A 26,515-nucleotide genomic window follows, 5' to 3' on the forward strand; every position below is an offset into this window, starting at 1 on the left:
ACACCTTCTCTATCCTATCTACGCCACTTTGCACGCTGTTTTCTCTCTGCTCCAAGCGGCCTGCTCTTACGCTCTTCTCACCCCTTTGTTCCAAAACGTGTATTTAGTATAGGCAGTTGCGTGGACGCAGAGATTGGAAAGATGACCAAAGTTGGGTGGGCACGAAATGCACGATCGAGCAACAAAAGGGCGTTTTTTTGTTTGTTTGCCATATCTCTTCTGCTCCTGGTTGTGTGTAGTTGTAAATGTACGCATGGTTGTTGTTCTTGTTGATGATGATTATGATGACATGGCAGAAGGCGTGTGATCCAGGTAGTTGTATTGGGCATAATATACTACATTGGTATCAAAGCCTCTTCGTATATCTGCCTCTATACGCGATCTAAAAGTTTGCGAATCCCATGCTACGCACATCGCATTGTTTCCCTGTCTCACAAAGCCCATACCAACAGCGCCAAGTCTATCCGTCTTGTAACACCATGACTACTCTCCGCTCAACTGCAGAATAAGCGTGCTGGCGACGTCCAAGAAAGGAAAAGGACTAGTGACAATCTTCTCTCCTTCCTGCCGTCCAGCACCCACAAGCTCCGTCCGCTCTCGGAGAATATCTGTTCCCCCCTCACGGAGCTTGTTCGCCAAATCCTCTGGCAGCGGCTCACCTTCGCCCAGTCTACGCCACACGCCCTGTTCGTCATCCCAACCATCTTGGTGTGGATTTGAATGACTAGAAGATAATGTGATGGAAGGAGACGCCTTTATTTCACGGACAAGATTGGACACGAGACGCTCGTAGCCTGCGCATTTGAAGTCTACGACGAAGAAGTCGCGGTCGATACTGTACAGCTGAATGGACATGTATATGTAGACCGCTTCGTCGGGGTCGGGGTGCCCTTCGCTAATGGAAGCGGCGCGAGAAGCTGCACGCTCAGACGGAGTCATGCCATCCACTCCGTGAATACTCGATGCGCTTGCGTTGGTCGAACTACGCCTGCGAACACCAGAGGGATCGTTGGCGAGATCCACGCGCGACGAGTGCGTCGAAGAAGGATGTGCGACGCCAGGAGGGAACATGCCTTCTTTGCGGAAGCGGGCATTGATGACCCACGGATCTTCCGGTACATGGTAACCCCAGTCATTGGTGTGGTTGTAATGCCTCTTTTGCCGACCTCTTGTCTCCTGTTCATTTGCATCTTTGTTACGTATACTAAGCGGCTCACGATGTGGCGAGTTCACTCTAGCTCCTTGATCTTCATGCGAAGAGTGCGATGATATCGAGTCTTGCGATTGACTTCGTGACTTAGGTGGTGAGCGATCGTCGGGAGTCTGAGAGGTACTGCGGCTACGAGATCCACTTCTGCCGCCTGCTCTACGTATCTTAGGTACTTCCCAGTCAGCACCCATCGCTTTGAGTGCCTTGAATATCGCAAGCATTGCCTCTGCGGGCTGGTTCCTAGATCTGATACCAAACTGCCACTTGGTCGCTCGAGGTTTCTTGGCTGGTAGACTTGTCATTGGCTCGGGTTTGTTTCTGCCTGCTTCTGGCATCGTGCGGAAATTCGGTTTCAACCTTCTAGCTGAGATCTGCCGTTGTTCTTCAGTTTGTTCTGGGGTGGGTGGGAGACCATCATGTTCTTGGACTTTGTTCAGAGGTCGCGGATGACCTTTCATATAGGCTTTGTGGTATTCCGTGAGACTGCTAGGCAAGATAGCAACTGTGCTGACAGGACTTCGAATGTTTGCAAGCTGGCTACTAGCATTCGAGCCTTGACGTACTCGTTCGTGTTCAGAATTTGATGGCGGTATGAACTGTGGACGAGTAGCAGCATTCAGCGATTGGGGCGTGAATCTATCCATGTGACTGTCGTGAGTAGGAGGCGACATTTGATCCCACTCGGCACCTGTCAATAAAGCTGCGATAGACTGTTAGCCATGTACATGTTTTAGGTGAGAGCTGGCTTACGATTCTTCCGCATCATCTCATTCTCTCGAACAATCAAGTAGGCATCCTTGATTGCACTTGGCTCATCCCGCGCCAACGCATCTTGCACATCATGTTTTGCATAACCCATAGTCTTGCCAAGCTTCGAGACAACATTCTCATGTAGCGCCTGTACACGGGGAGCATCTGCTGATGGCGCCAGAGCCTTGGGATCGATTGCCTTGTTCGGGTCAGCGCCGCTATCGAAGAAGTCTTGGGCAGGTGGTTCAAGATACGCAGGCAGATCTTTGGTGAACCAGGGATCCTGTCGAAGTTCAGGAATTGTGATGCGGTGTACGGGGTTGACCATCAACATCTTCCTGATCAAAGACGTGGCTCCAGGGGATAGATAGCTTGGCGTGCTGTATTGCCCGGCCGCGATCTTCTTGAACAGAGTGGGAATGTACTCGTCGTCGAAGGGTAGTCGGCCTACGAGTAGAACGTAGAGGATAACACCGCAGCTCCAGACATCGACCTCTGGACCTGCATAGAGCTTTCCAGATATGACTTCGGGTGCGGCGTAGTTGGGACTTCCACAGCTTGTCTTGAGAAAGTTGCCGTCTGTCATGATATTGCTGAGTCCGAAGTCGGCAATCTTGACGTTGCTCTCGTCGTCGAGCAGGAGGTTCTCGGGCTTTAGATCTCGGTGTACGATCTTGTGTCTGTGGCAGTATTCAACGGCGCAGACAATCTGCTGGAAGAACTTGCGCGCCTGGGCTTCCTGCAGCTTCCCGTGGTTGACGATGTAGTCGAACAGCTCACCGCCGGCGTATTCGAGGACCATGATAATCTCTGTCGGTGTCGTTATGACTGTGTACCTGCAGGCGGTCAGTATACGAAAGCTAGGGACATGCAGTCCACTCACAGCTTGATGATGTGAGGATGTCGTAGCAGCTGCAGGTACTGGATCTCGCGCTCTATCCTGCCGGCCATGTCTCGAGTGACGAGTCGCTTGCGATTTATAATCTTGAGAGCCACCTTCTGGCCGCTGACCTGGTGTGTCGCCAGTTTGACTTTACCGAACGAGCCTTCGCCTAGTGTCCTGACTATGGTGTACTGTCCGAGCCGCTGGTTCGCCTTGGAGTCCTTGCTCTTGCTCTCCTGCACAGCTGTGCCGAGCGCAGCGGGCGGCGCGACGGCATGGTCCTGGGCCTTGGTGGTGCTTGCGGCGCCAGCTCCCCGGCGTTGGGCGGGCATGGAGATGGAGAGCTCCTCGAGGTCTTCGTTGTCGATTGCGGCCGACATGGTGCGCGTGGTGTTGATGGAGCGGCGGTGATGTAGTGGGGCTTGTCGTGCCTGAGAGCACTGGCTGGAGCTTTGGCCGGGGTGGTAGCTGGTGAGCGCCTGCGGGGACTATACATGGGGTGTTAGCAGGTATGCCGATGCAGGGCTGAGCCAGACAAGCGGGTGGCTCCAAAAGCATGTGAAGACGGACGCGGGTGCTGGCAAACAACGAGCACTTACGTCACTGCTGTCTGTTTCTTTACAGCGGGGCGCGCAAGCCGTGGTCCTGGGGCTCTGTGCTGCGAGTATACCGCGCTTGGCTCACTGCCCCGCTACTACGCTGCGAGGGCCACCATCAAACGTGTCGGGGGGCGAAGGGGAAAGGGCGTGTACAATGACTCCCTGGAGCGCGTGCTTGCAGCGGTTGCGTGCGACTGATCGGTGTGAGGCGGCCGAGTCGGTGACACGGTTTATCGATTGTCAGATCGTCGACTGCAGTGCATGGACAGCTGTGGTGGGGCGCGCTCCTGATGAGACACGGGGTGCTTTGGATGTTGGGAGCAGAGGTTGCGAGGATTTCTACGCGAGGCAAGGCGCCGGAAGCGGAGCAGGGTGAAGAAAAAGATGGAGTTATGGGGAAGCAGGCTAGGCGCAAAAAGTGACGGAGCTTGGGGTATCGTGAAGCCCCTCTTGGCTCTGCCTGCGAGTTGAACAACCGCTGCTCCGGCGTCGGTCGGCTATTGCTATCACGCACACCTGCGACGGCACTCCCAACGACACACTAATCGGAACAACGTACTATGCTTGGTGGTACTTGTATATCTTGTCTTACAGCAGTCGCAGCAGCGCTGTCCGCCCGGGATTGTTGACTTGCATCAGGTAGACCTGGTTCCCGCCTCCACGCGAGTGCTCCGCCTTCTCGTGACCCTCTGGCTGCCCCATGGGCAATTCCAGAAACCCATCCCAACCAATGTCTTCTCCATGACTGCCACTTTGCCAATCACCGCCTGCAGGACCATTCTCCACCCGCTCTTCATCGGAACCAAAACATTCGTCCGAGACCCCTCTGCTGGACCTCGCGCCGAGCAGCACCATCCACGTATGCAGCCTCGCACTCGCTAGTCGAGCTTGCACTACTAACCTGCTTTCCTTTGTTGTCGCCAAACATCTTCAGTAGGACCACCATGCTTCCCGCGCTGAGTATACTAGCGCACAGAATGGCAATCATGACAAAGTTGCTGTTGCGGTACTTGTGCGGACCGTCCTTGGCATCTTCGGGCCATCCAGAATAGAGTGCGTAGGTAGTCAAGATACTTCCTAGATTACCAAGTCCAGACACAAGTGCGCTGGCTGCTGCTACACCCACCTCTCCATGGCGGGGCTGGAAGATCTCGTTGGACCAGGCCATACAAATCGGCACCGTCGGGCCCAGTCCGAAGCCGATAAGTAGCACACCACCGTAACGCGACCAGTCTTTGGCGAATGTGGCGATCAACAGACCTGCAATCTGTATGACAACGGCGCCGCTGAAGAAAGCAGGACGGTGATGGTGGAAACGATCAGAGATTGGCGTCACGAGGAGAATGGCGATGAGGTCCATCTGTTGCAATTAGCTCAATTCACACAACAAGATTCAGATACTTACAATCCAGATGGGTGCCGAAAGCAGACTGAGCTGAATGCCCGTCAAGCTTGGGTTGATGCCGCGTATGATAACAGTCGCGTAAGCTTGTGTTCCATTGCCTACTCCCACCACACCAAAGTACATGACGACAAGGGGGTAAATTCTCCAATCAATTACGACGTGCCAGAGATCCTGCATATTCCACAGCTTACGGCTGTAGACGCGGGTCAAATCCTCGTAATGGATGCGCGCGTCTTCGCCTTCTAGGGCTGGTTTGCCTTGCGGCAGCCATCTCGCCAATCCAGTTGGTTGACGAACTTCACCAGGAGGCAGTGGCCTATCGGGAAGCCACCAAAGTAGCGATATGCCGACGATGAAGCCGACAATACCGTACAATAGGAACATCCACTGGAATCCGACCAGACCACCTACTCCGTCCATCTTCTGGAAACCAGCTGAGACAAGACCCACAACCGCCGCAGACATCTGGGACGCTGTGAAGTAACGTCCGATGCGCTTGCCGGTGCGAGACGGAGGGTAAAAGAGTGTCAGGTAATACGACATACCGGGCCACATGCCTGCAATGACGATACCCAATAGCAATCGGAGAAGGCTGTGTTGTTATTAGTCTTTGAATAGAACATGCAGGGAAAGTACCTACTAAAGGTTCCAGGCAGCGTTCATAGCAGTCAGACACATGCCGATGATACCAACACAAGTGACGATGCGACTCATCCAAGCGTGAGGACTAACCCTCGACATGATGAGGTTGGAAGGAAGGTCGAAGATGACATAGCAGACGTAGAACAGCGCCAGACCAGTAGAGACCTGTTTCGGCGTGATGTTGAGTACGGATCCAAGATCGTGACCTTCAGCCAGATTCATAGTTTGAGCAAGTCCAATGTTGGAGCGAATTGCCGAGCATAAGAAGTACAAGACCCAGAACGCTGGCAGAATCCGACGGTCGAGCTTGCTGAGTGGCTGTTAGCATAATCCACGATAACTCATGGCGAGAAAATGGACAACTTACGAGTAAACTCTCTCTATTCTATCAATATCGACCATTTCGGGTCCGACTTCGACATCCTGGTGCAACCCTGTCTGCTTTGCATCGCTCGTGTCCCCGACCCTTTTCTCGATGGGTGCTATCTCCACAGCGTCCGAAGCCATGATGTGGAACTGCGACAACACGAAACAGACTGGTGAGTCGAAGGGGAACAGATACTTCTCAACGAAGCACCTTCCCTACTTACCTAAGCCGATACACCGTTCGGTCATGCCTCCACTAACTGCGTGGGCACTCCCATTCGCCAATGCGAACATTTTGCATGGCTAGTGGGGTAGCGCTAGCAATGGTTTGGGGAATGATCATGGCCGGCGGTCGAGACTTGGGTTACAACTAGGTGTGATTTTCCGAGGGTCCACGCGGGACAACGGCACTATCTAGGACTCATCGCAAATTTGTTTAAGCTATCCCGAATATGCGGTCATGGACAATCGAGGTACCTAAGGTACTTTGTTGCGAGACTAAGACGGAAGGAGCAACGGGCGGCTTGATCTGCCGCTAGTGCGGACTCCCGAGTCCTCGTCATTGTTAGTAATCGAGCATCTGAGCATAAGGTTTCGGCCTCATTTCCAGCAACGATAGTAAACAAGTCTCAGACCCTACGATTGTATATACTCATGTGTCCTGTATTGTATCAGATGTTTGCGAACACCTTCGTGCGTTCTGCGCGTCGTGTACGTCCTTCAGCGCAAACACTTCGTCTCAGAGGCGCGAGGAATGCTTCGACATTGCCAGAGAATCCACACATTGTATGTACCCCACGTTTCTAGAACAACACCTACTGACCCGATTCAGTATGTACATAAAGATCCGTTCGATCCGAGCAAACGTTTGCTGTCACTACTGCCCACCGAACCCCCCACACCACAACTCGCCATAGGCACATGCACTGCTCTCCCACCCACGCCCCAGAACTTCACCGAGAACCCACAGTTCCTTCCCATCCTATCCTCGGTGTTCGCCACACACGCCATCTCTGACCCATATGTACAATCGCAAGCAGCCGTCTACGCGTCACCAGGCGGCTCTAACCTTTCGCAACCGAACGATGGCGCAGGCGGCGCAAATCACCAAGGCGGCATGGGAGGAGCAGGTCATGGAGGTTGGATACATATCAGTGATCTGAGGAATCCACCAGACTATGGGCGCATTGCGTGGCCCGAGGACATCTTCGGCAGTGTCGAAGTTGACGGCAATGGTCATTTTAGTGGAGGAGACGGAGGCTGGCAGAACAGCGGGACGTACCGCGTCGTGACGAGGGAGGGGATGTGAGTATCTTTGTTGTAATCCAGAGAGTTGGGCGCGAAGCTAACACAAGCAGTTTGGGATTGACCGACTTTATGCGAGGGAAATTGGTAGAGAAGCTACTGGATCTTGAGAGGCAGATTAAGCGGAACTCATAGCGATACGACACGATAACGAATTATACCCTGGAAGCATCACACGTTGTAATGAGGCTTATTAGAGTCCAATTGAAATTGTACATGCATTGTAGCCTAGGGCAGTCTATGGGGTATCTAAACACACAACCAGTCCACACTTGAAATAATCGTCTACCATCCATGACCTTGTCTCCCTTCAGCTCAGCTCTCCTTTCTCAAGCCTCTCCAAAAACACCTTACCAAACTTCATGCACTGCTCGTACGCAGCCTTGAACCCGTCATCTCCTCCATAGTACGGGTCCACAATCTCCTCGCCCTTCTCTCCACGCCTCCCCTTCCTCATTTTCCCCCCAAACTCTCCAAACAGCATAACCCTCCCAATGCCCTCGTCGCTTCCGCCCTTCTTCTTAAGCTCCCTCTGCCTCAATGCTTCTAAATCTTCTAAATTCTCATCGTCCATTGCAAGTATGTAATCGAACTTTTCGAAATCGCTGCCAGGAGAGAATTTTCGTGCCGAGTGGCGGTAGGTGGTTATCTTGTTCGCTTTTAGGGTGGCCATGGTGCGTGAGTCGGGGCTGGAACCGACATGGTAGGCGCCCGTGCCGCAAGAGTCGATTGTTGAGATCAGAGGGTGCGAGGGTGCGGTAAGAGACTGGAAGACGCCTTCTGCCATTGTTGAACGGCCTGTTGAGAGAGGTTAGTGCTGTGGTGGAATACAAAGGGTGGAGGTGTGTTTACAGATGTTTCCTAGGCAGACGAATAGGACGGAGACGGGTCTAGGGGATTTGGAGTCGCTCATTGTGGCGATATGGGAGGTGTCTTGGTCGTGTGTGGGTAGGTTGGGTAGGCGTGAGGTTCCTTTGCGATTGAGTGTTGTGGGAAGACGAGGATGCGAGGAATCTGGGAAGATCGGAGATCATCTTGGGACGGCGTATCGTCGGGATTGGGCCTGTTAGGTCAAGCAACAGTTGAAGCGCTTCCACTTGCGATAGAGTAGGCTACCTGGATTCGCGTGACATTCTTTGGCGATCCATGTATCATACACTAATACCGCGACAATAATTACACTCTAGGTACGGTGAGATGTCTTTTAAGACTCGATGTGCACCGCCGCAAATGACGTGGGATCGACAGGTACTGTGCACGCACGCCAAACGTGACAGCGAGCGATCACCAGTGCGTTATGATCATAAGACAACGCAGGTATCATATTGAATTGAGGTTTGAGTTGCTTTTGCTGCTCACTTGTAGGAATACGCAGTGTAGTGTAAAGATCTACACACACTCGAGCCATTCTCACACTGCGGCAGCCACACGTCTACGTATGTACGAGTGACCTGTCACTTCGGCCTTGGTGGGGTTTCCGAAATCGTCCAGTTGCCAGAGCAGCATACGCATGAGCATGCGCCTGATGACTTGCCTGATGTTCAAGGAGTAAAAGTGCCATGCTGACGAGAATTGCAGGAAGGAAAAGCCATGTCGTCTAGTCAACATGTATGCTCCAATCATCTATCGATAGCGATAAAGTTCGGCCTTTTCACAGCCGTTGGTGAGCAAAGCTTTGACGGAAATAGACCTTGGGGCTTCGTAATCGCAGGGCTGTGAAGTGTGGCGCACCCCACGACGATTGCGCAGTGAGTGCTTCCTTGGCAGCTGCTCAGGTGCACTTGAATGGATGAACCCTCCAAGGAGCCAGTCTTCCACGAGCTAAACTCAGCTGCAACCACTTCATCTCTATAGGCTTTGAGGCCCCAGTCGTTACAATCTCTGAAAGCCGGTTACTTGCGCTCTTCTTGGTGTTACATCATTTGACCGCCCATGCGTACCCGCTGGTTGCTACAGTAAACAACCCCAGAGCGCTACCGGCCCGCCAAACGCACCAAACACATCCTGAAACCCGAACATATACCAGTCGCCTTTCCCGCGACGCCTATACGATAGCACACCATAACAGTCGCACCTTTGGCTTTTCAACTGGGCAACCCCTTGTATTTGTGTTTTGGCCTGTTGATCCGCCCGTCGCATTGCCGCAGAAAGATTGAAGGCGCAGCAGCATACGCTGGAAACACATCAACATGTCATACAACAGATTAGGTGAGTAATAACTTGGCAGACTCGAGGTCGCATGGGAGAGGCCAGTCAACCTTGACACCTTCGCAAACCACCGAACAAGCCTTTTCCACCACGAGGTGCCACACTTGCCAGTCAGGCTGACCGTACTACATAGGCGCACCAGGCGGTAGCGACGACCCGTACGAGATGGATCCCCGAAGACAAGTTGGGCGCACTCCTTCGCCAGGGCAGCCTCTCCGTGGCTATCAACTAGAAGACCGCTATGCGTCACCACAACCCTCGGGCATCTTGGAAATCCCAATGGGACCCAACCCTGCAGCAGCCTCCGGCGACCGCTTGCCGTTACAACCAAGTGTATGTATCGCGTCTCCCCGAAGACGACGAGCGATGCAGACTGTGCAGATCGTTCAACCGTGGATTGAGGTATTCGGCAGGCTGACACATAGAACAGTACTCAGTAGAGAACATCCCATACGCCGCTGGCAACTATCACGACGATTACGACCCACGACCGCAACATCACGACTCCGATTACTCGCTCGACCCCCAAGCGCATCACGATGCATACTACAACCAGCCTTACGACCCAACTCCGCATGATGAGAGCCCAGGCGCAGGATACGGCACACAACCGACGCATTACTGGCAAGATGAGGACATGAACAGACCGATGATACACGGGGCCAATTCCTATGGCCCGGATCCCCATGACGCAGATGACATGGACCCAGAGAACCCCTTCCACGACGAGCCCGCGCCCACACCTAGCCCAGCTCCAATCAAGCGATGGAAAACAGTCAAGGAAGTCCAATTGTTCAAGGGCAATTTGGTGCTCGATTGTCCAATTCCGCCGCGGTTACTGAACCAGGTTCCACATGCACAGCCCCCGGAGCGTGACGAGTTCACTCATATGCGCTACTCGGCCGCCACATGCGACCCTGCAGACTTCGATGCAGAGCGCTTCACTTTGCGTCAGAAGCTTTTTGCAAAGCCAAGGCACACTGAGCTCTTCATTGTTATCACCATGTACAACGAGGAGGATGAATTGTTTGCGCGGACAATGATTGGTGTCATCAAGAACATTGAGTATATGAACTCGCGAACCAACAGCAAGACGTGGGGCAAGGACGCGTGGAAGAAGATCGTAGTCTGCGTCGTCAGCGATGGTCGTGCCAAGATCAACCCGAGGACCCGCGCCGTGCTAGCAGCCCTCGGTGTCTACCAGGACGGCATTGCCAAGCAGCAAGTCAACGGCAAGGATGTGACTGCCCATATATATGAGTACACCACGCAAATGACGCTCGACATCAAGAAGGGCGTCGTCGGCGTCAAGAAAGGCAACACCCCCGTCCAAATGCTGTTCTGTTTGAAAGAAAAGAACCAGAAGAAGATCAACTCCCATCGATGGTTCTTCCAGGCTTTCGGAGCTGTTTTGGATCCCAATGTTTGCGTGCTTATCGATGCTGGTACAAAGCCTGGAAAAGACTCAGTCTACCAGCTGTGGAAGGCGTTTGATCTCGAGCCCATGTGTGCAGGTGCCTGTGGTGAGATCAAGGCTATGCTAGTGCATGGTAAAAAGCTCTTGAACCCGCTGGTTGCGACACAGAATTTCGAGTACAAGATGAGTAACATCCTGGATAAGCCTCTCGAGTCTGCGTTTGGTTTCATCTCTGTGCTTCCTGGTGCCTTCTCCGCATACCGCTACGTAGCGCTCCAAAACGACAAGACTGGACAAGGGCCACTGGAGAAGTACTTTGCTGGTGAAAAGATGCACGGTGCCAACGCTGGAATTTTTACAGCTAACATGTACCTGGCCGAGGATCGTATTCTTTGCTTCGAGCTCGTCTCCAAGAGAAATTGCCATTGGATCCTCCAGTATGTCAAATCTGCTACCGGAGAGACAGATGTACCGACCACCATGGCCGAATTCATCAGTCAACGTCGTCGTTGGTTGAACGGATCCTTCTTCGCTGCTGTCTACGCCCTGGCTCACTCTTTCGATATCTTCCGGAGTGACCACTCTTTCTTGCGCAAAACCATGTTTCTCGTTGAGTTTGCCTATCAAACTATTAGCATGATCTTTGCCTGGTTTGCTCTTGGTAACTTCTTCCTGGTTTTCCGCATCCTTACGGCCTCCTTGCAGAACGAACTCGGTACGGCGGGTAAAGTACTCTTTATCGTATTTGAGTGGCTCTACATCGCTGTGCTGATAACGTGTTTCATATTATCACTCGGTAATCGGCCACAGGGTTCCAACAAGTGGTACATGTCTATGGTCTACTTCTGGTGCATTATCATGGCTTATCTCATGTTCGCGTCCATCTTCATCACCGTTCGCTCCGTCCAGGGACAGATCGAAACCAACGGTGGCTTCAACGCGGCAGACCTGTTCAAGGATAAGATCTTTGCCACTTTGATTATATCACTACTATCAACGTATGTGATGTGGCTAGTGGTGTCCATCATCTTCCTGGATCCATGGCACATGTTCACGTCGTTCTTCCAATACCTGCTCATGACACCCACCTACATCAACATTCTCAACGTCTACGCCTTCTGCAATACCCACGATATCACTTGGGGCACTAAGGGAGACGACAAACCGGAAAAGTTGCCTTCGGTCACCACCAAGGCTGATGGTAAAGCTGATATCCAGGCGCCAACTGACGACGCCGATCTCAACACTCAGTACGAAACAGAACTCCGCGTCTTCAGCGCTAAGTGGAAGGAAGAGAAAAAGGTTCCTTCGGCTAGCGAGAAGCAAGAAGATTACTACAAGGGCTTTCGATCTGGTGTCGTGCTCTTCTGGATGTTCTGCAATTTGGGCTTGTCGGCTTTGGTTCTGCAGTCCGGTGGCCTGGAGCTCACCGTCAGTAGTCCCGACGAGGCTCAGCAGAAGCAGAACGACGCTGCCACTATTTACCTGGCAGTAGTTCTCTACAGTGTTGCTGGCTTGGCTGCGTTTAGGTTCATCGGAGCTATGTGGTTCTTGGTGGTACGAATGGTAAGTGACGCACCAATGGCTTTGGGGCAACACCAACCAGACGTGAGGCACATACTAACGATTTGCAGTTCCGTGGTGTATGATCAGACACGATGTCGACAGTTTGGGGGGTTGAAATCATTTTTGGCGTTCAGGTTTTAAATGACTATGGGTGGTGCTGTGAGGACTTCCGTCCTTTTCTTTGGTGAGGTTCATGACATGATACCAGCTTCTTGGAAAAGCACGCGATCTCGGCGTGCAGGATGAGTATTTACGTATTTCATGTGCCAAATGCCAGTTCAACGCTCACAAGAGCTTCTGACTCTCTGTTTCTCTTTTTCGTCTTCCTGCTATTCTCGTTGCTCCTGTTCTTTCTGTTGAAGTGGATTATCGCTCTGCTCTCGCTGTCGTCCCAAAGCGGCCGTCGACGCTTTACGTTCCTTACATATCACCACACGTATCCTCTCTTACCGTACCCAGCATATCGCGTGGCATGTCGCCAATGATACACCTACAGCTTCCCGATACTGATAGCGATTTACAATACTGACCTCACCTTCACCTGCATTGTTATCGCTGGGCTTCAGCACGGGCCCTCCGCCTGTTTACCCCATATCAATAGAGAAGTTGCGTCCACAACACAATTTCCAATCCCAATACCTACTTTTCAGTTCTTCCCCAGCAGTCGATCGACCGACCGCAATCTACTATTTGATCACTCTGATCATCTCTTCGGTGCTTGTTGCAGACAGATCGCGTTACTGTCACTGGACTACAAAAAGGTCAGTCACTCCCATCCGGTGGTTGGTTCTTCACTCCATATTACGACGACAGTCTCGGATTGTCAGCGTTAACTCTCCACTTGTTGCGTATGCTAACCATACTGTCGTACAGACACTTGACATCAACTCCAATCCCCCCAGTCATCACCCACAGCTATGAGCTGGGATACGGGTACAACTGCAGGTATGCGACATGCTGCGGTAGCCTCAAGCCTCTACTGACACAAAAACAGGCGGCAGCTCCTCATGGGATCCGGCTCCTGCTGGCGACAGCTGGAACGGCGATGATGCCGGTGCCGGTGCCGGTGCAGGCGATTCTTGGGGAAGTGGTGCTGACGCTGGCGGAGGCGGAGGCGATGCTAACGACGACGGTTGTCGCATGTAAGCAATGCCTCGTCAGCCAACTTCGTTTTATGTTGCTGACAATAAAACAGCTGCAAGCAGCCCGGTCACTTCGCCCGCGACTGCCCTGATAAGCCTGAGGGCGGTGGCGGTCTTACTGGCGAGTGCTTCAACTGCGGTCAAGTTGGTCACAACAAGGCAGATTGTACCAACGAGAGGGTAGAGCGTGCTTTCGATGGTACCTGCAAACTCTGCGATCAGCAAGGCCATCGCGCTGTCGACTGCAAGTCTCGTCGCATTGTCGACTGGTCCGGTGTGCCTGAGATGGATGCCTCCGCTGCCTGGGTTGCTCTGATCGATGCTGCCAAAGAGAAGGACCTCGACGCCTTCCGCATCTGCTTGAGGGCTTACGCTCGCGCTACCATGGATGAGTTCAATCTTGCCGCCGTCGAGCAGGCTCTTCGCGAGGATGACCTCGCAATCTTTCTTATCGCCAAGCAGCAGGAGATCGCCCCTAACATGACTATCGTCGACCTTATCGGCAACCCAGATTGCAAGTTTGTTTTGTCCGTCCAGCTCTCTGCGAAGCCTCGTCGCGCCAAGATGGCTCAAGGCTGGCCTGAGAGTCCTACTGAGAATCTGGAGCGCCTCACCTCCTGCGGCTACGTCCAGGATTGCGGTGTCCCGCTATGCGGTAACTGCGGTGAGCTTGGTCACGTTCGCAAGTACTGCAAGCAAGAGCAGGCTGAGCGCGAGAACACCGTGCCCGAGGCTCAGTGCGTCTACTGCCAGGAAGTTGGCCACCGTGCTCGTGACTGCCCCAAGGAGCGTGTCAACCCTTACGCCTGCAAGAACTGTAAGCAGGAGGGTCATAACTCCAAGGAGTGTCCTGAGCCTCGCTCTGCTGAGGGCGTCGAATGCCGCAAGTGCAACGAGACTGGTCACTTTTCCAAGGATGTAAGTATCGTGGGACTACGAATCATTCTAGCCCATACTAACAGCTGACAGTGTCCCAACGTTGCCGCTCGTGCTTGCCGCAACTGCGATTCCACCGAACACATGGCCAAGGACTGCGACCAGCCTAAGAACCCGGAAAGGACTCTTTGCCGCAACTGCGAAAAGACGGGTCACTTCTCCCGCGACTGTCCTGAACCCAAGGACTGGTCTAAGGTCAAGTGTAATAACTGTAACGAGATGGGCCACACCGTTAAGGTATGTTCGATATCATCCAATGTGCAAGTGCGACAAGCTAACCTGAGCAGCGCTGCAAGCGGCCTATTGCTGAGGATGGAGGTGATTCAGGTGGTGATTGGGGTGCGGGTGCGGGTGCGGGTGCGGGTGCGGGTGCGGGTTCGGGTGCGGGTGATGGCGATACTGCTGCTGTCGCTGGAGGTGAGGCTTCATGGGGAGGTGACACTGGCGGAGGTGGCTGGTAGATGCCTGTGACGACTTCTAACAAGAGACCACGGTCTAAATGGCCAGCAAAAGACCCATACCGACACGACACGCCTTGATAGTCGTCTGACTGCGTGGTAGCTGTGGCTGCCCAGTTTTACCTGACTACAAAATACCAGAGATGCTTTCTATTCAGCCAAGTCCGTTCTGTTCTGTAGTGACCAATAAATGCTGTTACAGTCAGGTATTGTTTTACTGAACTCTACTGCACGTCCTTGACGTGCTTCAAAGGCATAATGCATTTTGAATTCTGCAAGTATATTACTAGGAAGTGCAGCAAGTGCTTGTAGAGTACCTTCTGTAGTGTCGGATAATCCAGAAAGAACTAGTTTCTTAGTACACAGATCTATCGAGCATGTCACCCTTGTCTGCATTGACGTGGCTTCCCTAATTTACTTCGGTGAGTACTCCTACATGGATACTTAAAGCCGCGCATCCGCCCCTAACGACAGCTCATGCATTCTTGTGATGGCTTTTTGACTTTCTACAGCCCCTTGCTCCCAGTCCGGATAACGTTCGTCATACCACTTCGATACGCCTTTCTTCACGTCGCTGTTGATACGTTCCAAACCTCTCTTTTCTTCGCTCGAGATGACCTCTGCAAGCGCCAATGCGTCTAGGATAGCGGCGTTAGCTCCGTTACCTCCCACGATAGGCTCTGCATGAATTGCATCGCCCATTAAGCATACTCCACTCCTCGCAAACAGATCCTGCAAATCCGACAGTGGTGTAGATGTTGTTCGCATCAGCCAATGCAGTATCCTGTCCCCGCGCATCTTCTTCGCATCGAATATGTCCGAGAAGGGAGACTTCAGACTTCTCAGCTCACCAATCTCTTGAAAGAGCTCATCGGGTGTCTTTTGCGCGTCCTCGTTCGGCCTATTAGGACGATGCAGTGCGTCCTCGTCGCTACGCACAGGACGCGAGTAGACCCAGCTAAGGCTTACCTCTTCACTCGTCGTCTTGTTAACACTGACATTAAGCATCACATCCCCAGCTTTTAGTTCCCAAACATTCGTTTCCCTTGGCCTCGCCACGTCGCGGAACATATTGTCAAACTCCTCCCTCTCCATTCTCCTTTTCCCATTGAAAACGACATACGGAAGGACATTCAGATGTGATGAAGCTGGGAGCAGGAGTTTCCGTAGGTCGGAATGCACACCATCTGCGCCTATAACAAGTTTCCCACTAGACCACGATTCGCCATTACTGAAACGTATCCTAGGTCCTTTTTGAGTCCTCTGAACACCTTGAAGACTGTGTTTCCAACGTATGTCGAGACCTTCACGAAGCAGGTGTTCGAGCTTCGCTCTATTGGCGCGAAATGATGATGTTGTTGCGTATAGACCTCCATGGCTGGGCAAATCTACTTGCTCTCCGATTGTTCCAGCCCCTCCATCTTCGGCATCGACAGCGACGCGTTTCTTGAACGAAACATCATCAAGATTCAGAGCTTCCAGAAGGGGCTGGTAGACAGTCGAATGAAGAGTGATGGCGTAGTTGAAGCGTGGGCTTGAGCTTGACTTTTCGTAGATAATGGTTGGGATGCCGCGATGAAGGAGGCTGCGGCTCAGTGTTAGACCGGCGATGCCAGCGCCGATTATGGGAATAGGCTGCAGCATCTGCTTCGCTTGATTGTTGTGAGAAGACGATGATGAGATTGATTGAGAGGTTGTCATAGAGTCGATAGTAGTATCACGATGGCTAGTGGTGATCGGACCAATTAGCGGGCTGTGGAATGTGGGTACGTGTTAGTTCGCGGCTCTGTGGGTCTTTGCGCGTTGCCTGCTGCGTATTACCGTCATCAACAGCTAGGCGTAAATGTGAACATTCAAATGTGCATTTCTATGTACTGTATTCGAGGTAGCGTATATACAATGTCTCAATGTACTACAAGTAGATGTAACAGAATGGCTCTCCATCCAGCGAACCCAGCAGATCTCCGATCGGCCTGTCTGGCATGTTGAGGAAATTCGTGCTGATGACGTCCTGTAACGTAGTGTTCCTACTTGGTGGGTTGTTGAGGATAGTAATGGTACCAGCTACTGTCTTTGCCTGATTGAGATGCAACGCCTGCCACATCCACCACACACGATCTAACATGGCGTGGTGCAGGAAGAACACAGGGTCGTTCGTGCTGCTGAAGAAATCGGCGGCATCACCACCAACTTTCACGTGTCCAGCGGTATGTGTACCTAGAAATCCGTCGGAAAAACGTCCCTGAAGCTCGTTCTGAAACGTGTATACGCTCTGAGCAGCTTCGCCGAGTGTCATGTTAAATAGGTTGGTGAAGGTGTAGTCATCGGTAGTAGGAATGAAATCGCGTCGAGCGCATCTTGGGTTCCACTCAAATGGGTCCGTTACGGCAGCGTATCCTTCCATAGCAGGGAGGACAGGACCGAGGTTGAGTTGCAGACTGACCGCTATTAGATGGATGATTGAGAACTTGAGAATACCCGACTTACTTCTTGAAAGGACCACTCTTTATACATCCGCCTCCATTTCCTGATGGCAAGGGGATCAAGCCACCACCGCTGACACTGCCATTGTGCTTGAGGAAAGCGCCATCGCCGCCCATACTAGTCTCGGAACCATCGAAAAGGGGAGATTTGCTCAAATCGTTTTGGTAACTAAACCAGTTCCAGTACGGCTGGTAACCTGTGTAGCCACATTCATCCCGCAGAGCCTTCTCATAGCCGTACACAAAGTACCTGTGCCAGCTCAAGAAATTGCCCGTTCCGTGGATCGACGTTGTCTGATTGATATGCTGAGCGACGAAATCGTCGTATCGTGTTTTTGCGCCGGATACAAGTCCTGCAGGTGTTTTTGATGGCGACGAAATCATACATTTCACAGCTTTGATGTAGGACTTTCGTTCCTTTTTACTCAATAAGTTCCTGTGGCAGAAGTCAGCTTCTCATTTTCTCGAGTAATATGCTGAAATCACTCACCAATCCCGACGGACATGTGCGTTGGAGAGAGAGCAGCTCCTCTTCGCAAGTGTACTGTTTGCCTCGGCCTGCTTCAGTGCCTCCATGGCCTGATTTTGAAGATCTGTAAGCAAATCATCTCTAGGTATTACCGCGGCAGACGAAGCAACGCTGGTCAAAGCCAGCGCAATGGCAGAAATTCCACAGAATCGCATTTTATCTAAGAATCTCACCAAGAGAAGTAAAGCGCTGCGTTAGGATAGAGCGACGACAGCTGCGCGCCAACAGTCCTATATATGCGTCGACGATACGATTTGGCCCCGTATCAAAATTGTACACACATGCAACGACTACGCTTGCAAGGTTCGCTAACTTGAATCCGAGGTGGTCGCGGAGGCGAAAGATGCTCTCTGCAGTCTTCCGCATCGGAGTTACTGAAATAGGGCTTCATTTAAGGCAACCAACGTGGTTTCTGCATTATACCAGATGTTCATACAGTAGCGTCGCATGAGTCCAAGATACGAGAGTCGAGATTCGTTCAATCGGTTGCAAATGCTGAATCGTAAAGCCCCGATGGGATGGCTTGGCCGGGTCGAGGTCGCGAAACCGATGAGCACGCTGCAGCCACGCAGGAACGGCAGATTTCTTCATGCAGGGTAAATGAAGAGCTCGCAAAACTGTCTCTTACGACCACGACTGTCGATCTCCGTTGTGCTGTTCTGGGTAAAGCAAACGGAAGACGCCAGCTACTAATACTACTATTACTACTACTACTCAGAGGTTGCAGATGATGTTCGACGCTTTCTTCGCGGAAGTCTCGATGGTGTTCCGTAAGACGGGACGCTGTGGAGCCAGCATCAGCACCTGGGCAGGGTTCACAGGCACTAGTTACTAGCGGAATCTGATCCAACGCGGGCCTCGGGAAAGATCGCTATACTGGGTCTTTTGGCTTAGAGTCTCCACAGTCTGTACGAGCCGCCGAACACGAAAGAATGAGCGTAGCGGAGGTGATAGCAGCCTCGGGTTCCTAACAAATATGGGAATCCCATGAAATGCCGTCACCTACATCGCTGTGGGCGGCGTATTTGTGTCACGCAAGCTAGCAATGCATAATCACTCAACATGTGAGTATGTGTAAGTCCCCAAGAAAACATATCCTCATGTCGCTAAGAGACTTCGATGCAAACAGGATGATGAAATGACGAAGATGATATGTTTCGTCGTCCAGAGTCGCCATGGCCTTAGGCGCCATCCAATCTTGCAGGGAGCAACCAGGCTGTCTATCACCAAACCAGTATTCCAGCCATCATTGCTTCAATACCACTGAACAATAACTATTACGCTTTTTCTCGTAAGGCTGAGTAAGAAAAACGCCTGGTTCAGGTGCACATTATGGGTAATGATAGCCTTTGTCGTGGCATTTACCCTGTTCGCATTCTTCAGTTTGGCATTGCAATACTCACCTGTATCTGGTACTTAGAGTACTACGATCAATGCCAGGTGCTACTCATTGGCTTCTTTGTCAGTACTGCGTTAGCGAACACAGGTAAATCCAGCCATTTCCAGCCAAGAATGCCTGATCACATTAACGTCACCAGGCTTGCAACATGTTCACCGATGTGGCATGCGCCACTATATCTATACCGGTCATACGAAACCCACAGATGCCTCGATACAACAAGTTTGAGCTTCATGGCATTGCTGAGCGTAAGCTGGCTGTACGTACTTTTACTGTATCTTCGAGTCTTCAATCACTCATAAGACTACAGTTCAGCTACCGTAGTCACCAAAGACGCTTATTACCAGTTTGGCTCTTCAACAATGACCGGTTTGCACTTTATAAGGTCATTACAACAATCATCAACCCCTCAAGTTGACGATGTCTAGTGATCAAAGAGTGAACATTCTGGGTTCGTACGTGATCCTCCTGAGACTTTCTCTCTTACAAAATGATGCACTGTGAGTCAGCACTGACCTCCTTCGTTCAGCATGCAAATACACGTGGGGAGTATCGCAACCTCCGTAACCGCCCTCAAACCACTATTCAGGAGGAACGCGAGTTCTTTCAAGACCAGCAAGTACGATGGTCTCGAACGAAACGTGTTTCGAAGTGCAGGAAAGTATGCTAAGCGTCGCAAGATCCTTCTGAAAACGAATGATACATAGACGGAAAACGAAAATCTCTAGGCATCAGCTAGAAGTAGTGTATGAGAGAGTGTGATTGAGAAGTTCACGTTTCCCGACCAAGGCAAGAAGAGTGTGGTTTACAGCATCACTGAGGAGCGAATTGGAAGCATGGACAACACTGTCGATGATAAAGAGCTGCAGGACATCAGGTGCACTACAGAATACGCTGTAGGCCACACGGAGATGAAGGCCCAGAGTGAACATTGGTGCGATGGGTTTGGTGGATGTGATCCGACAAAGGTTCAAACAGGAACAATACCGCCAAATTGAGCAGAATACATTTACGCCAAATCATTCGCGCGGAAGCCCTTTTTCCGTGCATGCCAATGGGGCGTTTCTTTTTCCGAGGACCACACAATGGATAGAGTTCAAGCCAAAACTATACAAACCCCTAAGAAAAACCTCCGATGTATTCTAGCCGCCGTCAAACCAGACTTGTGCCACACCTACCACACCCGCTTTGCCAAGAGAAATACCCGCTGCCACAGCCACCAAAGTAGCACGAACCACTCCTCGATCGAGCAGCCATCCAATCAGGAGGGCTGCATTGTTTTCAGGTATCTTGGGTAAAGAAAGGGTTTACAGGACTGGGCGAGTGGTTCACGTCATGTATTGGAGCAAGGCTTTCTTGAGGTCGAGTCGAAAAAGAACCATAAGAGACATGAATGCTTGTGAAGAGGCCGGTAGTGTTTATTGGCAACTCATACGCCGTGCGGTTGGCAGATGAGGGCTGTTAGTATCTTAACCTTGTTGAATTGGACGTGATAGCGCAAACAGCCTTGCGCGCCTTACTGCGGCATATACGGCGAGCTTCGCATGTTGGCTGACATGTCGTGCCACGATGTTATCGGTCGATCTAGTACGTGTCGTAAGACTCAATCCACGTAAGCGTGTTGTGTTGGTGGGATAGCAGTTGTGATCACCTGCACTATATCACGTCTTGTTGGCTTCTCGCGCATCGACTCGCGTACTGTACCGTGAACTATTCCACGAGGAATCACGAAAGTATCAGAAAAGAACGGAAAAGATAAAAGAAGTCTTTTAGAATTAGGGCAAGATCTATACTAAGTCGGCGTACACTATAATGGCCCAATGCTGACAGCCTCAAACGCCCATGACCATGCCAATGTCCGTTTTAGAAGAATTGAGACCTAGCAAAGCCGTGCGAACCATGGGAAAGAAAGGGTATCGTAAGTTCAGAAGACGAAATTAAAAGTGGCAAGAAAAAAAAACACATGCCCTGCTGCACACTGTCTAGATGTCTCTGGGACAAATATAGACGCGCGCGACTAACCCAACTATGGAAGGACTAAAGAAGGCATGAGGGGTAGAAGCATTCGTAATTGACTCGAAACGAGCGTCGCAAGCTAGGCGCCTACTACTTTGGACCATAGACCCAATCTGCGAGATGTTAGTGGACCACTACAGCAGTCTAAGGGTTTCATGTACACTTACATTGCGCAGCGTATTTGACCTCCCAAGAAGCTGGCATGCCTTTGCAAGTAGCAGGCTTGTTACCACCAGCAGTCTCGACGCGGTAGACAGTGTCGATTCCTCCCTGAGTGATACCAGCCTTGTGCTGGAGATACAGCCACTGAACAGCAGGTAGGCCATTCTTGCCTGGGCATGCGTGTGCTGGTGCGTCGACATTGCCTATTTTGGCCACTTGGGTCATGGGGAAGGGTGCGCTGAGCTTGTCGAAAGCGAATGTTGGCGTGTTTGTTCCTGAAACATCTGCGAAGAAGTGATGACCCGCGATATGTTCGTAGCCCTGCGACCTGAGGCTCATGTCAACAACTTGAGGTGCCCATTCGCTCAGCGAGAGTGCAAGAGGCGAAATGGAGCCAATCTTCCATTTGGCCATCTTGTCGTCGTTGAGCTTCGTGCCGATGTCGTATAGGGTAGCTAGATGGCTGTTAGAGATGTTTTACTGTCGAGCTCTTATTGTTCTTACCGTATGCACCAGTGGTACCAGGAGTCACGCTGTCGTCGGGCGTACTACATGTGTAGTTTTGTGTGCCGATACCGAGGACAACGTACTTCAGGTCTAGGCCGAGTGTGTCTGGGCTAGTAAGAGTACTCTGGGGAAAGAGTTTGGAGAGGCTCTTGAGGTTCCGCGCGGGAGTGTATGTTTGTGGCTTGCCAGGCAATGGTAGAGCAGCTGCAGTGGCAGTTGCGACACAGAGAAGGGCCGCAGTGACTGTGGAGAACAGCATGGTGACTGATAGCGTGTAGCCTTGCGAAAAGCGAACGCTGTTGATGATGCGTTCTGTAAAGATGATTTGGGTTTGCTGAATCCGGGTTGTTCTCGTGGAAAAAGTGCGCTGCAAGTCGGGTGGCGGCAGTATAAAAATCTTGCGAGGATGATCTGTGCAACACAGGTAGACTCTGAACAATGGTGAAGGTGAATAAGTATTTGTTAAGAACTCGAAGCTGATATCGCCGTTACACTCCCTCTTAGACCAGGCGGCTCGACAGACTTATACCTTCATCTGTAACCTTCGCGCTTGGCCGTTAGACAGGCGGCCTACATGGGCATGCATGCGCCGCCATGTGTGGGTGTACGTCAACACGGGCCTTCATCTTGACCAGATTCCTACTATTATCCTTCAAGCGATATGCACGCCAAATTGGTGAGACCTGGAGGTGGCTTTAGCGTCTCAGGGTAGTCCTCTTTCCGCATGTCACCTTGCCGCTCCCGGCAAGCTGGGTAAAAGGCTTGTGTCTGCTGTAAGCGCTGATACGTGCAATCTTGCGATCAAAGGCAGGGATTTTGAGAGCGATACGATGGGCTTTGCTTCCCTTGTAGTGAGCCGCATTCCAGTGGCGCTGTCCACTCTTCGTGTTGAGCCTCCATTCGCGCTCCCTAGTCTTTTGAACGTTGGTTTTTTGTTACATGGCCTCCACATCCATCGCAATGTCTGACAGCGAGGCATCTATTCTGCCTTAGGGAGGCGGCACAGTTGACCTGACACCCTCAGTGGTCGTCCAACGAAGGATTCTTTAGTTTCAGCATCAGGCCCTCCAGACGAACACCAAACGTCGGCAGAAGTGCACTCAATTTTGGGAATTGGGTTTGCGCTTGCTTGAACGGGAGGTTGGTTAGAAGGCTGGGGTCTCCCTGGCATTCACCCGTTGCCTGTGCGCTGCAGACGCCATGCATCGGACGGCTGGTAAATGACCTGATCTGGCTGAGCAAAGTCAGTAAATGACCCGATAGTAGCATGCACGAACTATCGAAAGCCCCGCTTCAAGCCCAAATGTTGGTTAATTAACTGGGTACTCGACAGAGATTAACGGAAAATGCGGCAACTGTGAGTCCTGGAATGTGTAGGCGTTCACTGGGTAGCCTTGGGAGAGAAATGCGGCGAAAGTCTTGTCGGCGTCTCAGGGAGTCTGCATCCGCGGTGGCACCGATGCTACGTACGGCTGCGGTTAGGCGACTGTGAAGCTTGCCATGCTGCGAACTTGAGCATGATGCCTGTTCCGCACAAAGACTGATATCTATTATCAGGCATAAATTACATGGTTGGTTTAAACGAGGGGTGGCACTCATCAGCCAGTCCCTTCGCATTGGTCTTCGATACCAATATGAGCGCACGGCAAGGCGTTCGCGAAAGCTGCAATCCGGTAAGAAACGTACTGAAGACATTGACTAGCAAACCCAGAACCAGGTTACCCACGAGCCACAAAATGCCCTCTAATCGTCTGACAGAGCTTTGGTATCGCCTCATTGGCAATGAAAGAGGGGTAATGTTGGCTCATTAGCTTCCTGCAAGTCTGTCGAAGCGGCGACATTAGCCTCCTTTCTTTTTTGCTCCACAGTAAGCTCGTGACACACCCGTCTATCTAGCGAGCAAACTCGTGGTGCATTGCGGGACGACGTTGCATACGCCAATTGCGAGTAAGTCGAATGTTTCGTTTAGACTTGTGAACGACAGGTCGGCCGAAGGATCTTTCACAGTAACAAGTGTTTGGAAACCCATGAAGTTCACAGAGTGAGCTGTGTCAGAGCTCAAGCGAAGGTTTCAGCGATGATCCCGCATAACGTGCGACACTTCCCCAGCTCATGAACGTCGCTCGAACGCTTCCAGGAGTTACCCTTCATTACGGTGAGGATACACGTGTGCGCGGGATGTTGGGCTCCTGTCAGCATCCTGAAGTGCTTTTCAAACTCTTGACAGCTCCTGCATTGGCTGCATGGTGGCAGTCAAGACTGTGACACCTACCGCAACAGTATATGTCTCCCGCTCTACATCCGTTCAGTTGGGTTTGCTTCTGGCCGGGCCGGCGTGAGTTGATACTTGAGATGTCGGCGCATGCTGAGGGCGCATCCAACGCGGAAGCGGTGCGCCAACCTGCAGCTCGTGTTCTTCGATCCACCTCTCTCCCCCAAGATGTTTCGTACATGTCAAATCCATATCCGAATGATTAAAAGGACCCATTGGAGTATCATCGACGTGAGGACTCTAGGTCTGGGTCTGGACATGGCAAAGTATAATGCCCGAAAGAGGAAAGGCTAAAGCGGGGTGCCTTACTTCATAAGCCAAGGACTACCCTTTCGTCACGATAACGCGACATCCGAATAGCTATGCTTGCTATCGCGATGTAGTAACACAGAATAAGGGCATTCGACACAAGAAATTGAGCTTTGTAGCTCGGTCCAGATTTTGCAATGGCAGACAAAGGCGGTCGTGATGCCCTGGGCTTCCAATTTTCGTCATCGTTACCCAGTCGCGTGCATCCAGTGGCAGCATGTGTATTATGCATCTCAGCCGTAAGTGTCCTGTCAGTATGCAAAGTGGCTCCCTTCGATGCTAATCCATCAACAAAGCTAGCGTTCGCATACGCGTTCTACAACGCGTTCCTCCATCCGTTACGTCACTACCCCGGTCCACTGCTTTGGCGATCCTTCCGCATTCCCTATGTTATCTCGACGCACCGCGGCGAAATTCACAAGCGTTTTACTGAGTTCCACACCAAGTATGGGCCAGTTGTACGTGTGGCCCCTAACGAACTTTCCTATGCCGACAGTCGTGCATTGAAAGAGATCTATATCACACGCCCGGGCCATCTACCCTTCGAACGTAACCGTACCTCATTCAAGAAGATGTCACCAACCGAACCTAACTCAATCGTGAACTGGCATGAGGAAGATCATACGAGGTACAGACGTGCTTTTGCAAATTCCTTCTCAGAGAAAAGCTTGAAAGAACAAGCACCAGTCATTGAAAGCTATGTTGATCTCTTCATGGAACAAGTGAAAAAAAGAAAGACTGTCGATCTTGAGCAATGGTTGAACTACTTGACTTTTGATATCTCTGGAGACTTTACCTATGGCGAGTCTTGGGATTGTGTTGCAAATGGCAAAGCGCATCCCTGGGTCGACATTGCCCAGGACTTTGGCAAAGGGCTTGCCTTAATCGGCTCGATCAACCATTACCCTCCCATCGACAAACTACTCCGACACATCATTCCCAAGCGCATCTTGCAGAGGAGCATGGATCATCGTAAGTTGAGTATGGAACAAGCTCAGAAGAGAATAGCGCTGGATGTAGAGCGGCCGGACTGGGTAACTCCGACAAAGAAGTATAGTGATCAGAAGGATCACTTCACAGACGCTGAGTGGGGAATCAACTTACTCGTAATTGCGTTTGCTGGGAGCGAAACTACAGCGAGTGCTCTGACTGCGATCGTAAGAATGTTGTTGCAGCACAGAGGTGTCTTGCACCGACTCACAGCAGAGATCAGGAGTAATTTCCAGAACGAGAGCGACATGACGGTAGCATCGACAAGCAACTTGCCTTATCTAAACGCGGTCATCAATGAGGGCATGCGACTTGGCCCTCCCAACGCCATCGGAGTACCTCGCATTGCTCCCAAAGGCGGAGACACTGTGTGCGACCAATGGGTTCCTGAAGGCGTAAGAGATTCATGCTCCCATACTACCTCATCCTAACTAAACTCTTCTGAATAGACCTACGTAACCTACAATCAATACTCCGCCTATAGACAACCGTATAACTTCCGCAACCCAAACTCCTTTATACCGGAGAGATTCCTACATCCAAAGCCAGGACAAGACAACATGGCTGCGTTTGCGCCTTTTATGGTGGGTAGACATAGTTGCATAGGTGCCAAGGTTGCTAACAACGAGATGCGACTGATACTTGCGAGATTGTTGTGGAGTTTCAATATCAGGTTAAAGGATGATCTGGACAGGTGGGATTGGGGAGAGCAGTGCACATATCTACTTTGGGTACGATCTATCGTATGATCAGATTCTGCGGTAACAAATGCTAACGGCGACGTAGGATAAAAAGCCATTGGAGGTCACCTTGGAATATGCTTCCAAATGAACACGTAAGGCTATCAGTAGTCAATCAGCGTGCAGGATAGGACGGTGGAATCAATCGTTTCAAGTGTTTGTTTTCGGACAGTATAGTGGTTTGATATCAGACTGCGTTCTTTGTAGTGTCCCACCATATT

The 26,515-nt window shown here is 51.4% G+C and overlaps 9 protein-coding genes across 9 annotated transcripts; 4 read left to right on the top strand and 5 right to left on the bottom strand.

The window, feature by feature from the left end:
• Positions 1–483: 483 nt before the first annotated feature.
• GT037_005839 (serine threonine protein kinase snf1p) lies at positions 484–3,331 on the bottom strand (the record flags this gene model as incomplete). The annotated part of the gene is made up of 3 exons (XM_038930886.1): positions 484–1,910; positions 1,961–2,796; positions 2,844–3,331. Coding segments are annotated over 3 exons (2,751 nt in total), but the record flags the coding sequence as incomplete, so codon positions are not given.
• Positions 3,332–4,235: 904 nt separating this feature from the next.
• On the bottom strand, positions 4,236–5,996 carry GT037_005840 (mfs general substrate transporter; the record flags this gene model as incomplete). The annotated part of the gene is made up of 4 exons (XM_038930887.1): positions 4,236–4,802; positions 4,848–5,439; positions 5,488–5,799; positions 5,857–5,996. The coding sequence occupies 4 exons, from the start codon at positions 5,994–5,996 to the stop codon at positions 4,236–4,238; spliced, it is 1,611 nt and encodes a 536-aa protein (XP_038786576.1).
• Positions 5,997–6,509: 513 nt separating this feature from the next.
• On the top strand, positions 6,510–7,295 carry GT037_005841 (uncharacterized protein; the record flags this gene model as incomplete). The annotated part of the gene is made up of 3 exons (XM_038930888.1): positions 6,510–6,641; positions 6,688–7,160; positions 7,214–7,295. 3 exons carry the CDS (start codon positions 6,510–6,512, stop codon positions 7,293–7,295), a joined length of 687 nt encoding a protein of 228 aa, XP_038786577.1.
• Positions 7,296–7,470: 175 nt separating this feature from the next.
• Positions 7,471–8,568, bottom strand: GT037_005842 (low molecular weight phosphotyrosine protein phosphatase; the record flags this gene model as incomplete). The annotated part of the gene is made up of 3 exons (XM_038930889.1): positions 7,471–7,958; positions 8,013–8,132; positions 8,424–8,568. 3 exons carry the CDS (start codon positions 8,566–8,568, stop codon positions 7,471–7,473), a joined length of 753 nt encoding a protein of 250 aa, XP_038786578.1.
• A 781-nt stretch (positions 8,569–9,349) lies between these two features.
• On the top strand, positions 9,350–14,890 carry GT037_005843 (glycosyltransferase family 2 protein; the record flags this gene model as incomplete). Its single annotated transcript, XM_038930890.1, has 8 exons — positions 9,350–9,368; positions 9,502–9,701; positions 9,799–12,393; positions 13,254–13,296; positions 13,346–13,493; positions 13,547–14,411; positions 14,463–14,666; positions 14,717–14,890. The coding sequence occupies 8 exons, from the start codon at positions 9,350–9,352 to the stop codon at positions 14,888–14,890; spliced, it is 4,248 nt and encodes a 1,415-aa protein (XP_038786579.1).
• Positions 14,891–15,331: 441 nt separating this feature from the next.
• GT037_005844 (di-copper centre-containing protein) lies at positions 15,332–18,054 on the bottom strand (the record flags this gene model as incomplete). The annotated part of the gene is made up of 4 exons (XM_038930891.1): positions 15,332–16,640; positions 16,804–17,325; positions 17,375–17,806; positions 17,861–18,054. 4 exons carry the CDS (start codon positions 18,052–18,054, stop codon positions 15,332–15,334), a joined length of 2,457 nt encoding a protein of 818 aa, XP_038786580.1.
• A 1,383-nt stretch (positions 18,055–19,437) lies between these two features.
• On the top strand, positions 19,438–20,596 carry GT037_005845 (uncharacterized protein; the record flags this gene model as incomplete). Its single annotated transcript, XM_038930892.1, has 2 exons — positions 19,438–19,546; positions 20,301–20,596. Coding segments are annotated over 2 exons (405 nt in total), but the record flags the coding sequence as incomplete, so codon positions are not given.
• An 808-nt stretch (positions 20,597–21,404) lies between these two features.
• On the bottom strand, positions 21,405–22,242 carry GT037_005846 (uncharacterized protein; the record flags this gene model as incomplete). The annotated part of the gene is made up of 3 exons (XM_038930893.1): positions 21,405–21,427; positions 21,482–21,931; positions 21,981–22,242. 3 exons carry the CDS (start codon positions 22,240–22,242, stop codon positions 21,405–21,407), a joined length of 735 nt encoding a protein of 244 aa, XP_038786582.1.
• A 2,459-nt stretch (positions 22,243–24,701) lies between these two features.
• GT037_005847 (benzoate 4-monooxygenase cytochrome p450) lies at positions 24,702–26,385 on the top strand (the record flags this gene model as incomplete). Its single annotated transcript, XM_038930894.1, has 4 exons — positions 24,702–24,803; positions 24,861–25,949; positions 26,004–26,285; positions 26,341–26,385. The coding sequence occupies 4 exons, from the start codon at positions 24,702–24,704 to the stop codon at positions 26,383–26,385; spliced, it is 1,518 nt and encodes a 505-aa protein (XP_038786583.1).
• Positions 26,386–26,515: the final 130 nt, after the last annotated feature.

Source organism: Alternaria burnsii (assembly GCF_013036055.1).
Source record: "Alternaria burnsii strain CBS107.38 chromosome Unknown 732, whole genome shotgun sequence".
NCBI classification, from domain to species: Eukaryota; Fungi; Ascomycota; class Dothideomycetes; order Pleosporales; family Pleosporaceae; genus Alternaria; species Alternaria burnsii.